Raw genomic sequence first — 18,426 nt, 5'->3', positions numbered from 1 at the left:
ATATGTCATATGATTTATTTTATTGTCCTTTAATCATTTCTGAAGACTACATGTATCTATCACTTACAGTTTTCAAGTTATATTCATTTGAAAATTTTAGAAAATAAAATCCCATAGGGTTCTCCCTTCTTTCTGCCCCCTACAATACCCCTTAATAGACCCCAATGCACAAACGAAAGATCGATGGCTCACCTAGACATATTAGTCTAACATTCTATGAAACCCTAAGTTAATCTGACCAGGGGTTTTGGAGAAATGCTGCGGACAAGTTCATTTTTAATGTGGCGGAAGAAAAAGAAAAAGAAAAAGAAAAAGAAGAAGAATAATAAAAATAATAAGAACTGAGCAAAAACAATAAGTCTCCAAACTTTGTTTAGGAGACTTAATAAAGATTGGTTTCCTGTTTGGTTTCCTGTCACGTAAATGGTGAATCAAAATGTATTAATTTTTTCTTGAAAAACTCAATTGTTCCATTAATACTATTCTAACACCAACACAACCCACAGAATAAAAGTTAAAGCTTTAGAACTTATAAAAAAGGATACAAAAAGAAACCAAAGGCCGAATACCAAATTATGGTCCATATTCATTAATCGATCAATAATAATTAAAAAAAAAAGACAATAAGGACAATCTTCATAATTTCCTTATCATAAGTTTTCGTAGTACTTGCCTTTTTATAACATTGTTGTACAAAATTAATTGGCTTTTATCTTCAAAATATAAAGATTGCGATCGAAAGGAGGTGGCTGATAATTTTAGCATGGTTACATATTGAATTAAAAAAAGATATAGCCTTAATAATAATTTTTGCTTTTTAAAGTTTCTCTTTATTGATCATACATTTCAAGGTAAAAGGCAAATTTGAAATGAAAATGAATAAGGGCAATAACTCTTTCATCTTCGCTAGCCAAGGATTACTATCCACTCCTGTTCTCTCCACCCTTGGCGGATTGAGCTAAAATTTTGGAGACACAAGGTAAGGATTTTTATTGGTTGCAGTAGAAACTCTCTGCATCCAATCAAAAAGCGCCTGTAACATGATCACATGTAAATGTAGAAAGTGTTTGTAAACAATTGCCACGTATTTATTGTGAAACAAGTCTTTACATCACTAAACATACGACTATGTTAAGTGACAACTCAAATGTTTTTAATCAACTAATAGAAATTCCTGTGTATGCTTTATGTATATAATGTATTCGGAATGGGCGTGATTTTAATCTTCAGATAGATGGCGCAACATTGATATCACAAATGTTAGCTCAATCCGCCAAGGGTAAATATAATGGGAGTTGATCATAACCCTTGACTAGCGAAGATGTAACTCTTTCAAAGAGTCTACTGATGTCTTCTTTGATAACCTTCGTCTTCTTTGATAACCTTCTTGTAGATCTTGTCTATATGATTATACATGTATGTTTTTTTTTCAAATTTCTTTCTGTCTATTATAGATTTCAAAATAAAAGTGGTGATGGTAATGTGTATGTAAATCTTTCTTTACTGAACATTATTGTTGCTACAATTATCTCTATCTATAATGAACTTGGCCCAGTAATTACAGTGGAAAATATTTCCTAAAAAGTTACAAAAATTAACAAAAATTTATGAAATTGTTAACAATTGACTATAAAGGGCAATAACTCCTTAAGGGGTCAATTGTCAATTTTGGTAATGGTGACTTATTTGTAGATCTTATTTTGTTGAACATTATTGCTGTTTACAGTTTATCTCTACCTATAATAATATTAAAGATAATAACCTAAATCTGCAAAATTTCCTTAAAATTACTAATTCAGGGGCAGCAACCCATTAACAGGTTGTCCAATTTGTCTGACAATTTCAGGGCAGATACATCTTGACCTGATAAACAATATAACCCCCATGTCAGATTTGCTCTAAATGCTTTGGTTTCAGAGATACAAGCCAAAATCAACATTTCACTCCTATGTTCTATTTTTAGCCATGTCGGCCATCTTGGTTGGTTGACTGGGTCACGCCACTCATTTTTTAAACTAGATACCCCAATAATGATTGTGGCCAAGTTTGGTTAAATTTGGTCCAGTACTTTCAGAGGAGAAGATTTTATGTAAAAGATTACAAACATTTACGAAAAATTGGTCAAAATTGACTATAAAGGGCAATAACTCCTTAAGGGGTAAACTGATAATTTTGGTCATGTTGACTTATTTGTAGATCTTACTTTGCTGAACATTATTGTTGTTTACAGTTTATCTCTTTCTATAATAATATTCAAGATAATAACCTGTTGAAAATCTGCAAAATTTCCTTCAAATTACTTATTTCGGGGCAGCAACCCAACAACCGGTTGTCCGATTCATTTGAAAGTTTGGCAGATAGATTTTCACTTGATGAACAATTTTACCCCCATGTAAGATTTGATCTAAATGCTTTGGTTTCAGAGATATAAGCCAAAATCTACATTTCACCTCTATGTTCTATTTTTAGCCATGGCGGCCATCTTGGTTGGTTGGCCAGGTCACGCCACACATTTTTAAAATTAAATATCACAAAGATTATTGTGGCCAAGTTTTGATTAATTTGGCCCAGTAGTTTCAGAGGAGAAGATTTTTGTAATGGATAACTAAGATTTAGGAAAAATGGTTAAAAATTGACTATAAAGGGCAATAACTCTTAAAGGGGTCAACTGGCCATTTCGGTCATGTAACTTATTTGTAAATCTTACTTTGCTGAACATTATTGCTGTTTACAGTTTATCTCTATCTATAATAATATTCAAGATAAGAACCAAAAACAGCAAAATTTCCTTAAAATTACAAATTTAGGGTCAGCAACCGAACAACTGGTTGTCCGATTCATCTGAAATTTCAGGGCAGATAGATCTTAACCTGATAAAAATTATCCCCATGTCTGATTTGCTCTAAATGCTTTGGTTTTTTGAGTTATAAGCCAAAAACTGCATTTTACCCCTATGTTCTATTTTTAGCCATGGCAGCCATCTTGGTTGGTTGGCGGGGTCACCGGACACAATTTTTAAACTAGATACCCCAATGATTGTGACCAAGTTTGGTTTAATTTGGCCCAAAAGTTTCAGAGGAGAAGATTTTTGTAAAAGTGAACAACTACAGACGATGACGACAATAGACAACAACGACGACGCCGTACTCAAAGTGATGAGAAAAGATATCTTGGCCCAGGTGACCTTAAAAGGTACCTGATGTTCTGTACACAGAAAAAGCCACTTTGCCACTCTTAGCATGATAACAAGATTGTTACCTGATGTTCTATACACAGTATAAGCCACTGTGCCACTCTTAGCATGTTAACAAGATAGTTACCTGATGTTCTGTAAACATTATTAGCCGCTGTGCCACCACATTCTTGTGTTATATTGCCCACACACTTTATGGTACAGTAATGGTTTTCATACAGTCTTCCATAATTCCCACGAGAGTTTCCACATCCACAGGTGTCACCATTCTATACATAGACGATTAATACAGTTAAAAATTAATGCAAAACATAACTAGAGGCTCTAAAGAGCCTGTATCGCTCACCTTGGCCTATGTGAATATTAAACAAAGGACGCAGATAGATTCATGACAAAATTGTGTTTTGGTGATGGGGATGTGTTTGTACATCTTACTTTACTGAACATTCTTGCTGCTTACAACTATCTCTTTCAATAATGAACTTGGCCCAGTAGTTTCAGTGGAAAATGTTAGTAAAAATTTACAAATTTTATGAAAATTGTTAAAAATTGACTATAAGAGAAAAAAAAAATATATCACCATGGCTTAAAAAATAGGGGGTCAATTGACCATTTTGGTCATGTTGACCTATTTTAAGGTCTTACTTTGCTGTACATTATTGCTGTTTACAGTTTATCTCTATCTATAATAATATTCAAGATAATAACAAAAAAATGCAAAATTTCCTTAAAATTACCAATTCAGGAGCAGCAACCTAGCAACATGTCGTCTGATCCATCTGAATATTTCAGGGCAGATAGATTTTGACCTGATAAACAATTCAACCACAGTCAGATTTGATCTTAATGCTTTGGTTTTTGACATTTTACCCCTATGTTCTACTTTTAGCCGTGGCGGCCATCTTGTTTGGATGGCCAGGTCACCAGACATATTTTTTAAACTAGATACCCACAAGATGATTGTGGCTAAGTTTGGATTAATTTGGCCCAGTAGTTTCAGAGGAGAAGATTTTTGTAAAAGATTACTAAGATTTATGAAAAATGGTTAAAAATTTACTATAAAGGGCAATAACTCCTAAAGGGGTCAACTGAACATTTCAGTCATGTTGACTTATTTTTAGGTCTTTACTTTGCTGAACATTTTTGCTGTTTACAGTTTATTCTCTACCTATAATAATATTCAAGATAACAACCAAAACAGCAAAATTTCCTTAAAATTACCAATTCAGGGGCAGCAACCCAACAATGGGTTGTCCAATTCATCTGAAAATTTCAGGGCAGATAGATGTTGACCTGATAAACAATTTAACTTAGTCAGATTTGCTCTAAATGCTTTGGTTTTTGAGTTATAAGCCAAAAACTGCATTTTACCCCTATGTTCCATTTTTAGCCATGGCGGCCATCTTGGTTGGTTGGCCAGGTCACCGGACACAATTTTCAAACTAGATACCCCAATGATGGTTGTGGCCAAGTTTAGTTCAATTTGGCAAGGTAGTTTCAGAGGAGAAGATTTTTGTAAAAGATTACTAAGATTTATGAAAAATGGTTAAAAATTGACTATAAAGGGGTCAACTGAACATTTCGGTCATGTTGACTTATTTTTAGGTCTTTACTTTGCTGAACATTTTTGCTGTTTACAGTTTATCTCTACCTATAATAATATTCATGATAATAACTGAAAACAGCAAAATTTCCTTAAAATTACTAATTCAGGGGCAACAACCCAACAACAGGTTGTCCGATTCATCTGAAAATTTCAGGGCAGATAGATTTTGACCTGATAATCAATTTTACTCCATGTCAGATTTGCTCTAAATGCTTTGGTTTTTGAGTTATAAGCCAAAAAATGCATTTTACCCCCATATTCTGTTTTTAGCCATAGTGGCCATCTAGGTTGGTTGACCAGGTCACCGGAAACAAATTTTAAACTAGATACCCTAATAACGATTTTGGCCATGTTTGGTTAAATTTGGCCAAGTAGTTTCAGAGGAGAAGATTTTTGTAAAAGTTTACAGACGACTGAAGACGGACGATGGACGCCGGACGAGGACGGACGAGTGACGCCAAGTGATGAGAAAAGCTCACTTGGCCCTTCGGGCCAGGTGAGCTAAAATAGGACTCTTTGGCTGAGTGGTCTAAAAGAGGGGCAAGAGATGTTAGAAGGACATTCAAACTCATGTTTGAAAAAAAAGAAAAAAAAAAAGATATCACCATGGCTTAAAAAGTAGTCTAAGTAGTATATCCCTAGCCTGTCAACACCAAGGGTCTGAGTTTGAAGATGCAAACAGAACATTTCAAACTATTTTCAAAGCTATTTTATTTTTTTGCAATAAGTATTTCAAATATATCTTTTGTTGTATCATATAAGAAAGGTCTTACCATAATTCCAGCATAACGATATCCTTTCAGTAAACAATGATTAACACACATTTCCACAGTCATAGCCCCACTATTTGTAAACACTTCATGAGGAAGGTCTCGTTCAAATGGTGTCAACTCTTCTTTGTAACAGCCTTCATATAGATTATCATCTAAAATATCAAAAACATCTTTGTTAGTTCTAAAAGAGTTTTTAGTAGATACCAAAGGAATCATAAACCTCTTGGATTTTTTGATACATAAAGAGCCATGCAATAGTATGACTTTAACAAAATATTTTATAATTGCCAAAAGTTTTAATTCATTTTCCTCTGCTTTGAATACTAGCAGTGAAATTCATGTTCTACGATTGGACTCCTGTTCTCGTATTTGATTTATAACAATGTAAAACATTTATTAAAGTTATAAAAGTCTAAAATAAATATTATACTGGGCATGGGCTTGATAATATGTAGCTTCATTTTGTGTGTATTTTAGTCTAGACATCATCTAACTAACTGTCGAGTTGATCCCCTGAAGACCTTTGATTGCTATATAAGAGATATAAATATCAACAAAAATATAAAATAGATATCAGACTTTTGCATTCGGAATTTTCTATTACTGTTTTATATTATATTATAGATTAACAAGAGTGTGTCCCCAGTACACGGATGCTGAATCCATACTATCATTTTCTATGTTCAGTGGACCTTGAAAATGGGGGAAAATCTCTAAACTAGAGGCTCCAAAGAGCCTGTGTCGCTCACCTTGGTCTATGTAAATATTAAAACAAAGGAAGCAGATGGATTCATGACAAAATTGTGTTTTGGTGATGATGATGTGTTTGTACATCTTACTTTTCTGAACATTCTTGCTGCTTACAACTATCTCTATTTATAAAATGAACTTGGCCCAGTGGTTTCAGTGGAAAATGTTAGTAAAAATTTACACATTTTATGAAAATTGTTAAAAATTGACTATAAAGGGCAATAACTCCTTAGGGGGTCAATTGACCATTTCAATCATGTTGACTTATTTGTAAATCTTACTTTGCTGAACATTATTGCTATTTACAGTTTATCTTTATTACAGTTTATCTTTATCTATAATAATATTCAAGATAATAACCCAAAACAGCAAAATTTCCTTAAAATTACCAATTCAGTGGCAGCAACCCAATAAAGGATTGTCTGATTCATCTGAAAATTTCAGGGCAGATAGATCATGACCTGATAAACAATTTTACTCCTTGGCAGATTTGCTCTAAATGCTTCGGTTTTTCAGTTATAACCCAAAAACTGCATTTACCCCTATGTTCTATTTTTAGACGTGGCGGCCACCTTGGTTGGTTGGCCGGGTTACCGGACACATTTTTAAAACTACATACCCCAAAGATGATTGTGGCCAAGTTTGGTTTAATTTGGCCCAGAAGATTCAGAGGAGAAGATTTTTGTAAAAGATTACTAAGATTTACGAAAAATGGTTAAAAATTAACTATAAAAAGCAATAACTCCTAAAGGGGTCAACTGACCATTTCGGTCATGTTGACTTATTTGTAAATCTTACTTTGCTGAACATTATTACTGTTTACAGTTTATCTCTATCTATAATAATATTCAAGATAATAACCAATAAAGGGCTGTGCTTTAGCGCATGATACGCCCGTTGCTCTTTTTGTCTTTTATGCTTTAAATGAATTTATATGATCAACTAGAAATATATATACAAATCAAAAGGGATGTTACATTAATATATTCACCAAAGTTTCATAAAATCCCCCTTTTTTAAGTATAAAAATTCATTACTTAAGAAAACGTAAAATCTAAAATTTATAAAAATGGAAAGGGAGCTTATGTCAATAGATATAAATAATTTATCAAAGTTGCATAAAATTTTGTGAAAGTGTTAGTTATTGTCCCAAAATTGGAAAATCCCCCCTTTTTTAAGCATAAAAATTCATAACACGGAAATGTAAAATCTGAAATTTATAAAAATTGAAAGGGAGCTTACATCAATAGATATAAACAATTCACCAAAGTTTCATGGACATTGGTGAAAGCCTTTTTGAGTTATTGTCCGAAGTGTTGAAAATCCCCCTTTTTTTTTATGAATAAAGCCCCATAAATCCAAAACTTAAAATCTGAAATTTATAAAAATTGAAAGGGAGCTTACATCAATAGATATAAACAATTCACCAAAGTTTCATGGACATTGGTGAAAGCCTTTTTGAGTTATTGTCCGAAGTGTTGAAAATCCCCCTTTTTTATGAATAAAGCCCCATAAATCCAAAACTTAAAATCTGAAATTTATAAAAATTGAAAGGGAGCTTACATCAATAAATATAAACAATTCACCAAAGTTTCATGGACATTGGTGAAAGCCTTTTTGAGTTATTGTCCGAAGTGTTGAAAATCCCCCTTTTTTTATGAATAAAGCCCCATAAATCCAAAACTTAAAATCTGAAATTTATAAAAATTGAAAGGGAGCTTACATCAATAGATATAAACAATTCACCAAAGTTTCATGGACATTGGTGAAAGCCTTTTTGAGTTATTGTCCGAAGTGTTGAAAATCCCCCCTTTTTTATGAATAAAGCCTCATAAATCCAAATCTTAAAATCTGAAATTAAAAAAAAACAAAAGGGAGCTTATGTCAATAGATATAAACAATTCACTTAAGTTTCATGGAAATTGGTGAAAGTGTTTTTGAGTAATTGTCCGAAGTGTGAACGACGGACGGACGGACGGACGGACGGACAGACGGGCGGACGGATGGACGGACGGGCAGACAGACGGACGGACAGACGGACGGAAGGACAACGGTATACCATAATACGTCCCGTCTAAAAGGCGACGGGCGTATAAAAACAGTAAAATTTCCTTAAAATTACTAATTTAGGGGCAGCAACCCAACAAGGGGTTGTCCGATTCATCTGAAAATTTCAGGGCTGATAGATCTTAACCTGATAAACAATTTCACCGCTGCCAGATTTGCTCTAAATGCTTTGGTTTTTGAGTTATAAGCCAAAAACTGCATTTTACCCCTATGTTCTATTTTTAGCCATGGTGGCCATCTTGGTTGGTTGGACGGGTCACCGGACATATTTTTTTAACTAAATACCCCAATGATGATTGTGGCCAAATTTGGTTTGATTTGGCCCAGTAGGTTCAGAGGAGAAGATTTTTGTAAAAGTTAACAACGACAGACGACGACGGACAACGGACGCAAAGTGATGAGAAAAGCTCACTTGGCCCTTCCAGCCAGGTGAGCTAAAAAATGACTATAAAGGGCAATAACTCCTTAAGGGGTAAACTGACAATTTTGGTCATGTTGACTTATTTGTAGATCTTACTTTGCTGAACATTAATGCTGTTTACAGTTTATCTCTATCTATTATAATATTCAAGATAATATCCCAAAACTGCAAAATTTCCTTAAAATTACTAATTCTGGGACAGCAACCCAACAACAGGTTGTCTGTTTTGTCTGAAAATTTCAGGGCAAATAGATGTTGACCTGATAAACAATTTATCACCTGTCAGATTTGCTCTAAATGCTTTGGTTTCAGAGATATCAGCCAAAATCTACATTACGCCCCTATGTACTACTTTCAGCCATGGCGGCCATCTTGATTGGTTGGCAGGGTCACGTCACACATTTTTTAAACTAGATACCCAAATGATCATTGGGTCAAGTTTGGTTAAATTTGGCCCTGTAGTTTCAGAGGAGAAGATTTTTTAAAAGAATACTAAAATTTTAGAAAAATGGTTAAAAAAAGACTATTAAGGGCAATAACTCTTTAATTGGTCAACTGACAATTTTGGTCATGTTGACTTATTTGTAGATCTTCCTTTGCTGAACATTAGTGCTGTTTACAGTTTATCTCTATCAATAATAACTTTCAAGATAATAAGCAAAAACTGCAAAATTTCCATAAAATTACTAATTCAGGGGCAGCAACCCAACAACGGGTTGTCCGATTTGTCTGAAAATTTCAGGACAGATAGATCTTGACCTAATAAATTATTTCATCCCGTCAGATTTGCTCTAAATGCTTTGGTTTTAGAGTTATAAGCCAAAATCTACATTTTACCCCTATGTTCTATTTTTAGCCATGGCGGCCATCTTGGTTGGTTGGCCGGGTCATTGGACACATTTTTTAAACTGGATACCACAATGATGATTGTGGTCAAGTTTGGATTAAATTTGCCCAGTAGTTTCAGAAAAGAAGATTTTTGTAAAAGATTACTAAGATTTATGAACTAGAGGCTCTAAAGAGCCTGTGTCGCTCACCTTGGTCTATGTGAATATTAAACAATGGACACAGATGGATTCATGACAAAATTGTGTTTTGGTGATGGTGATGTGTTTGTAGATCTTACTTTACTAAACATTCTTGCTGCTTACAATTATCTCTATCTATAACAGTACTTTCTGTGGAAAATGTTATTGAAAATCTTCAAATTTTAAGAAAATTGTTAAAAATTGACTATGAAGGGCAATAACTCCTTAGGGGGTCAATTGACTATTTTGGTCATACTGACTTATTTTTAGTTCTTACTTTGCTGTACATTATTGCTGTTTACAGTTTATCTCTATCTATAATAATATTCAAGATAATAACAAAAAAACAGCAAAATTTCCTCAAAATTACCAATTCAGGGGCAGCAACCTAACAACCGATTATCCGATTCATCTGAAAATTCCAGGGCAGATAGATCGTGACCTGATCAACAATTTTACTTCCTGTCAGATTTGCTCTTAATGCTTTGGTTTTTGAGTTATAAGCCAAAAACTGCATTTTACCCCCATGTTCTATTTTTAGCCATGGCGGCCATCTTGGTTTGTTGGCCGAGTTACCGGACACATTTTTTTAACTAAATACCCCAATGATGATTATGGCCAAGTTTGGTTAAATTTGGCCCAGTAGTTTCAGAGGAGAAGATTTTTCTAAAAGATTACTAAGATTTACGAAAAATGGTTAAAAATTGACTATAAAGGGCAATAACTCCTAAAGTGGTCAACTGACCATTTTGGTTATGTTGACTTATTTGTAGATCTTACTTTGCTGAACATTATTGCTGTTTACAGTTTATCTCTATCTATAATAATATTCAAGATAATAACCAAAAACAGCAAAATTTCCTTAAAATTACCATTTCAGGGGCAGCAACCCAACAACGAAATGTCCGATTCATCTGAAAATTTCAGGGCAGATAGATCTTGACCTGTTGAACAATAATACCCCATGTCAGATTTGCTCTAAATGCTTTGGTTTTTGAGTTATAAGCAAAAACTGCATTTTACCCCTATGTTCTATTTTTAGCCATGGCGGCCATCTTGGTTGGTTGGCCGGGTCACCGGACACATTTTTTAAACTAGATACCCCAATGATGATTGTGGCCAAGTTTGGTTAAATTTGGCCCAGTAGTTTCAGAGGAGAAGATTTTTGTAAAAGTTAACGCAGGACGACGACGGACGACGACGGACGCCGGACGCAAAGTGATGAGAAAAGCTCACTTGGCCCTTTGGGCCAGGTGAGCTTAAAATGGTTAAAAATTAACTATAAAGGGCAATAACTCCTTAAGGGGTCAATTGACCATTTCGGTCATGTTAAGTTATTTGTAGATCTTACTTTGCTGAACATTATTGCTGTTTACAGTTTATCTGTATCTATAATAATATTCAAGATAATAACCAAAAACAGTAAAATTTCCTTAAAATTACCAATTTAGGGGCAGAAACCCAACAACAAGTTATCCGATTCATCTGAAAATTTCAGGGCAGATAGATCTTGACCTGATAAACAATTTAACCCATGTCAGATTTGCTCTAAATGGTTTGGTTTTTGAGTTATAAGCTAAAAACTGCATTTTACCCCTATGTTCTATTTTTAGAGCCATGGCGGCCATCTTGGTTAGTTGGCCAGGTCATCGAACACAGTTTTCAAACTAGATACACCAATAATGATTGTGGCTAAGTTTGGTTTAATTTGGCCCAGTAGTTTCAGAGGAGAAGATTTTTGTAAAAGTTAATGACAAAGGACAACGCCGGACATCGCCGGACGACGCCGGACAACGCCGGACGCAAAGTGATGGGAAAAGCTCACTTGGCCCTTTGGGCCAGGTGAGCTAAAAAAGATCAAATCATTTGGAACATGTGTACTAAGTTTCAAGTTGATTGCGCTTCAACTTCATCAAAAACTACCTCTACCAAAAACTTTAACCTGAAGCGGGACAGACTGACGAACGAACGGACGGACGTACGTCCCAATGCAAAGACCAGAAAACATAATGCCAATAAATGGGCATAATAATATATGTTAATCATCATTTTTACGTGTATAAGAATGATTTTTTGTGGATCAAATTAGTCAATCAAATTTGACATTAATTCCTATTTTTACTTATTAAGTTACATACACCTTTTAATATAAAAACAATTATCAATTGATCAATAAATGTTCTTGATACCAAACTTGTCCTGATATAGTCATAAAATGAAAAATATGTCTGACAGAAAACAATCTTTTATCTATGTGACAAGTATGATGGAACTTATAACCATGGTAGCAGTGGTAATAAAATAACAGCAATTAGCCGCTTCAGAATCTAATGCATTCTGGGTAATATTTTCAGAAGCGTACACCAAGAAGTTGTGTTTGGTTTAAAATGTTCTAAACAATGGAAATTCAATCAATGACGTAACATGATTTTCATTTCGGTGTATGAACAATGAGATTACCCATAGTCCTTTAGAATCTTAAAAGGCCAATCGTTCACTTTTTAATACCTACTGGCAACAAAGGAAGTAATAATCTCTTTTTGAAAGAAAACTATTTTAATAGTAGCATACATACCACTTTGTTTGAATACTGGGTCTTTCTCACATATAAATCCATGAACAATCCATATTATATCACGAACAAATATTCCAACATTATCTAGATCCAAATGAAATCCTCCTTTATCTTGATTATATGGAGTAAATACTGTAGGCCTCTTGGTTTTAATATCAATCACTGTGTCAAATATATAAGAATAGTAACCTATATTCCACTTTTTTTCCCTGAAAATATAAGAATAGTAACCTATATTCCACATTCTTTCCCTGAAAATATAAGAATAGTAACCTATATTCCACATTCTTTCACTGAAAATATAAGAATAGTAACCTATATTCCACATTCTTTCCCTGAAAATATAAGAATAGTAACTTATATTCCACATTCTTTCCCTGAAAATATAAGAATAGTAACCTATATTCCACATTCTTTCCCTGAAAATATAAGAATAGTAACTTATATTCCACATTCTTTCACTGAAAATATAAGAATAGTAACCTATATTCCACATTCTTTCCCTGAAAATATAATAATATAATATAATATATTAGTATCACCTATTTCTGGAATGTTTAATGAGAGTCTTGGAACATTGTTTTATTTTGCTGTTAGTTAAGGTTATCATATCATTCCAACATCTACTTTCATTTTATTTGCATGTCTATTTATAAGTACAATATAACTCACGATGTAGGAAGAATTTCCATCACATTAAATATTTCTATGAAGCTTTTAATGGTAAGAAGGTTTGATCTCCTGCTCCAACAATAGTGAGCTGCCATGGAATAGTCCATTTTTTTATCAGCTCTAGCATCAACACATTTGTTGTTGATGTACCTCCATGGCGGTGGACATTCTGGAATAGATAATTTTGTGAACACAAAATTTATAAAAAAAAAAAAAAAAAAAAAGAACTAAAAAGAATAACAAGACAATAAGTAATTTACACTTCAACACTTGTGTTAAGTCAGAAAGTGTAGAATAAATACTTGTCATATTTGGTATGTTTTGTAATAACTCCAAATTAAATAAGATATATAGCAAATCCAAAATGGTCATGATTACTAAATATGATTTAGAAAATGGTTTCTTGTGTGACTATTTGTTCTTTCAGTTATGCCAACATTTGAAATCAATCATAACTTAGGGTACTTTAAATACCTTGTTTATTTACAATTTAGTTTGAATACAAAAATAAGGATGTGGTATGATTGCCTATGAGACAACTATTCACCAAAGTTCAAATATTTTTTTTTATTGAGAATTGTAAAATCTTCATGTTTTTATTTCTGACACATTATTTAACATCAGCAAATGAATTCAATCAAAAACTTTCACAAAAAGCTAGTCCTGAATGAAATGATAGTTGATATTAAAGATTACCTTTTCCACTACATCTTGGTGAATAAATTACTCCATCCCTTATACCTCCTAAACATGCCAGATCTGGATTTGAACATAAACCATCTGTTGAACATGGCAGGTTTGCAAAATCAGAAGCAACTCCAGCATAATCTGGAATATAACAAATATCTTATGACTACACAATATATTTTTTTCTTTTAGCTACAGTTTATTTAATCACTCTGAGAATAGACACATTAATCTGGAAACAGTATACCTAACGGGAAATGAATCTGATACGCTTTTCAGTATAAAATTGAAAAAATCTTGAACTCCCTGGGACTTCCTGAGATTTATGATTTTGGTAGCATCTGACTGAAAAACTATTGGAACTGCTCAATAAATAAACCACATAACTCTATAATTGTAAATAAATACAAGTTTTATCATTTAGAAGATATATTTTGTCATATAAAATGACTAAAATAAGTTTGATTTATTTGATGTGAAGTGTTTTATAATAGTTTGGAAATTTGTAAATCATCGTGGCAATGGCCACCATTTTTTTAATACCTTGTTTCCATTCTGCACAGTTAAGTGACAGAATACAAGTTTGATACACTAGCATCTCTATAAAACTAGTTTGAATGACATTTTATTGATGTTATCAGAATTTTTTAGGATAATAGTGAGTCCATTTTAATCACATGTCTGTTTCCGTATTGTATCTTTATTTACGATGGCATGACAATAAAATCGACTACAATCAGGTAGTGTCAAGTCCCGTTAATATATATGTTTCTGCATTAATCAATAATCTTGATAAAAATAATTTTAAACTATAATTACAGATGTACATAGTCATAACTTGTACAGTGCATGAATAACAAATTGCAACTATTATTTCAATATTTTTTATCTATTCTAAAGACATATAACCATTAAAACTCAAAATACTATTTGAAAACCAATTTTCAACCTTGTGAACTCTGACCTGTTGATTCCAAAAAATTTCTACTTCAAGCAAGGGTAACTCACAAAACCACACAAAAAGATGAAAGGACAAACAGAGTTGACCGATTTAACATATCTAAATTCTGCCTTCATGACTTTCAACACGAACAAGGCCTTGAATTTGAAAAAAAAATCAAAAGAACAACGTAATTAATGATTTTATTATACCAGTGAATTCAAGCATCTTCTAGTATATCAATTTCTATCAGACTTCTGAAACAAATAATTTTTTATTTTAATATGAATTCAACAAAACTTACAATAATTTTTAAATCTGTGAATGTAATGATTTATTGTATACCTATAAATTTCTGACAGATGTAGGGATAAGCAGAAGTACATGTCATAAGGTCAAATTTTAAATTCAATTTAATTGGATTAACCATCAATACAGCTCCACATTTGGCAATTGTTGATGATTCTTGAGTCTTGATATACTTGTAAGCTGGCACTGTCCCATCGACCCACTGAAACTCGCCAAAATCTATATGATGAAGTCCTACAAAGGCGTAATCTCCGGCAGTCTCATTTCTAAAATACAAAAATAAAATGTTTGCATTTTACAAATCAGTTTACCAATGTTTTATTATGATTATCAGTAGATTAGGATCTTGTTTTTGCTTTAATATTCTCTTAGACTTGATTACTGATACTTTTGTTATTTGCTATTTCCAAAAGTCTTAAAAAAGAACATTTGGAAGCAAGCTAAATATATCCCAAAAAATACACTTATTTCATACCAGCAAAAGTTGTTCTCCCTGAAAGAATAATGCTAAGGATTAGACCATTTACATAATGTCACGATTAGTATGTTAATTCTATTTTCTATCTCAATGCAGTATAAATAGAGATTGTTCTGTCAATGTATGCATATGTTAATTTCTCTTTTGTTCACATATTCTACCCATTTCTAATGTCTTGATCTTCGATGTATTGACCTAACCAATAGGAGCTTTTGTTCTCATCTCTCACTTTTTAATCCTCTTTTTAATAATGAATCCACAATATTTTGACATTGACCTTGAAAAAAGGATCTCAACATCAAAAGAAATTCTCCTTTTGTTATATAAAGGGGTGAACAAGCTAAAGTAGCAAGCTTTGAGTCCAGTGACAACATCAACTATAACAATTTAAATCTTACGCTAATTGACTGAGTATATAACTATCTGGGACATTCTCTAACGTAGCAAGCTTTGAGTCCAAAGATTCACAGTTAGTCTGTGCTGTGTTAAAGTCAACAGCAGTGGTCTGAGTTTGGAAACATTTACTCTTGACCTGTATCCAACCATTTGGACAAGCCAGACCTGTAAAAACATAATACTTTAGATTAATGTACATCTATAGAATAGTTACAATCCAATAACATGATATACTAATATACTAAATTTCTACATTAAAGCATACAACTTGTTTTCCTTTCTTTGCATTTTTGTCAATTCTAATAAAATTCTAACTTGAATGGCATAAGATGCGGCAAAGCATCCTTGTTTTATTGTAGTATATAACTAAAAAGACTGGCTATTTCAAGTTATAACAAGAGGCTGTCACAACGACAGCAAACCGGATTTATTAATATTTATTTGTGTCCTGGCAATATCACAAGAACCATTACTGATGAATGGTGAAAGTGAAAATCGTCAATATCAAATTTGACCTCCATTTTGTCATCAGTATCAACATATTAAAATTTGAAAAGCTTAGATTGAATGGTTCAGAGTAAATGCAACAACGTGAATGGAAACACCATTTTACAATCTTTCAAGAACCATATCGCCTGAACGGTAAAAGTCAAAATCGTCATTATTGAACTTGACCTCTATTTTGTCATCAGTAACAACATATAAAAATTTCAAAAGCTTTGGTTGAATGGTTCATGAGAAAATGCACGGACACGACTTGAAACACCATTTTTCAATCTTTCAAGAACCATAACTCCTGAACGGTAAAAGTCAAAATCGTCATTATTTAACTTGACCTCTATTTTGTCATCAGTTACAACATATTAAAATTTGGGAAGCTTTGGTAGAACAGTTCATGCGTAAATGCACGGACACAACTGGAATCTCCATTTTTCAATCTTTCAAGAACCATAACTCCTGAACGGTAAAAGTCAAAATCGTCATTATTGAACTTGACCTCCATTTTGTCATCAGTAACAACATATTAAAATTTGGGAAGCTTTGGTAGAACAGTTCATGCGTAAATGCACGGACATGACTGAAAACTCCATTTTTCAATCTTTCAAGAACCATAACTCCTGAACGGTAAAAGTCAAAATCGCCATTATTGAACTTGACCTTCATTTAGTTGTCAGTAACAACATATTAAAATTTTAAAAGCTTTGGCTGAACGGTTCATGAGTTAATGCACGGACAACATTTGATTGCCGCCCGCCCGACCGCCCGACTGCCCAGCCGCCCGCCGTACATCCCCAAATCAATAACCGACATTTTTGTCACAAAAATCCGGTTAATAAAAGTTGTACAATGTCCCTGTATATGCACATAATTTTAGGCCACACCAATTTAATTTAATAAATTTTTTTATTTAATTTGCAAATTTTTGAGGCGAAGCTTAAAAAGTAAAGGCGAGCGATTATAATTTTTTTTGTAAACATAAAATAGTAGGTTTTGACTATATTAAAACTTGATTTATCACTTGTACCTTGACATTTCTTTAATTTATGAAGTATTTTTTCCCTGTTCAATAAGAAATAATTGAATAATTAATCTGGTCTATGTATGTATGACTGACAATGAGACAATTCTCCATCCAAGTCATAATCAGGTTCAGAACAACCCCTTAATGTTATAAATATCCCTTTTATGAGGGGTCATATAAGTTATAATATATTTTTTTTGCAAAAACATTTTTAGTACAAAAGGGCTAATATTTTCCCAAAGAACTATACTATCTATATGGTATTAAATGGTCAAAACATGTCCAAGAATTTTGTAATATTGTTACCACATTTACTTTAACAGTTTAATATTATTCAAAATAAGTGGATCCCTCTTTTAGAAAAGTTGTTTAAGATATAATGTATTTCTCCTTTTTTGAGTAAAAAATTCTAAGTTTTCAAAGGTTTTGTATAGTAGCACTATACAAATCCTTAGTATTTCTATTTTCTTTTCTACAACAGTAAACATGGTAACTGAATGACCCCTTCAAGGCCCTTGTCTCAGGGATAACCTGATAATAACAAACATAGGTCAAAGTACGGCCTTTTACACAGAGCTTTGATCCAGACCAAACAGCAAGCTATAAGGGACCACAACTTAATATTGTACACAATTCGAACAGGAAAACCAATGATCTAATTTATATTTCCAAATGGGAAAATACCAATGAACCACATCAACAAACGATAACTGCTGAACGACAAGTCCCTGAATCAATCAGGACAGGTGCACAAACCTTCAGCGGGTATGACCATCAGCATACATTATAATTGCAGTTGAAGGCAATTCCTTCAGAAGTTCTTTGCACTTTATTTTAACAACGAACATTTTTTGATAGGGAATATAAGTCAGGGGGAAAGAAACCAATGTTTTGTTCTGTACAGGTATTTCCGCTGTTATATATTTATTTCGGAGCACTCCCACTTGGAATAAATTGGTTTCATGCTAAAACAAATATTCTCACAGATATTTACAGTGTTGTGGGGTGC

At 33.0% G+C, this 18,426-nt stretch overlaps 1 protein-coding gene across 1 annotated transcript in view; it reads right to left on the bottom strand.

Annotated features, from left to right (window-relative positions):
• The window catches only part of LOC139489855 (uncharacterized), a 45,021-nt gene that overhangs the window by 11,904 nt on the left and 14,691 nt on the right, over positions 1–18,426 (bottom strand). Inside the window, exons 8-14 of the mRNA XM_071276702.1 lie at positions 15,898–16,060; positions 15,058–15,287; positions 13,782–13,913; positions 13,086–13,254; positions 12,414–12,622; positions 5,573–5,724; positions 3,321–3,462 (exon numbers count right to left, since the gene is read on the bottom strand). Coding sequence (XP_071132803.1) covers positions 3,321–3,462; positions 5,573–5,724; positions 12,414–12,622; positions 13,086–13,254; positions 13,782–13,913; positions 15,058–15,287; positions 15,898–16,060 — 1,197 coding nt within the window. The remainder of the gene's footprint in view (positions 1–3,320; positions 3,463–5,572; positions 5,725–12,413; positions 12,623–13,085; positions 13,255–13,781; positions 13,914–15,057; positions 15,288–15,897; positions 16,061–18,426) is intronic.

Source organism: Mytilus edulis, chromosome 9, assembly GCF_963676685.1.
Source record: "Mytilus edulis chromosome 9, xbMytEdul2.2, whole genome shotgun sequence".
NCBI lineage: Eukaryota > Metazoa > Mollusca > Bivalvia > Mytilida > Mytilidae > Mytilus > Mytilus edulis.
The sequence above is the reverse complement of the archived record's forward strand: the minus strand, read 5'-3'. Positions and strand labels throughout refer to the sequence as shown.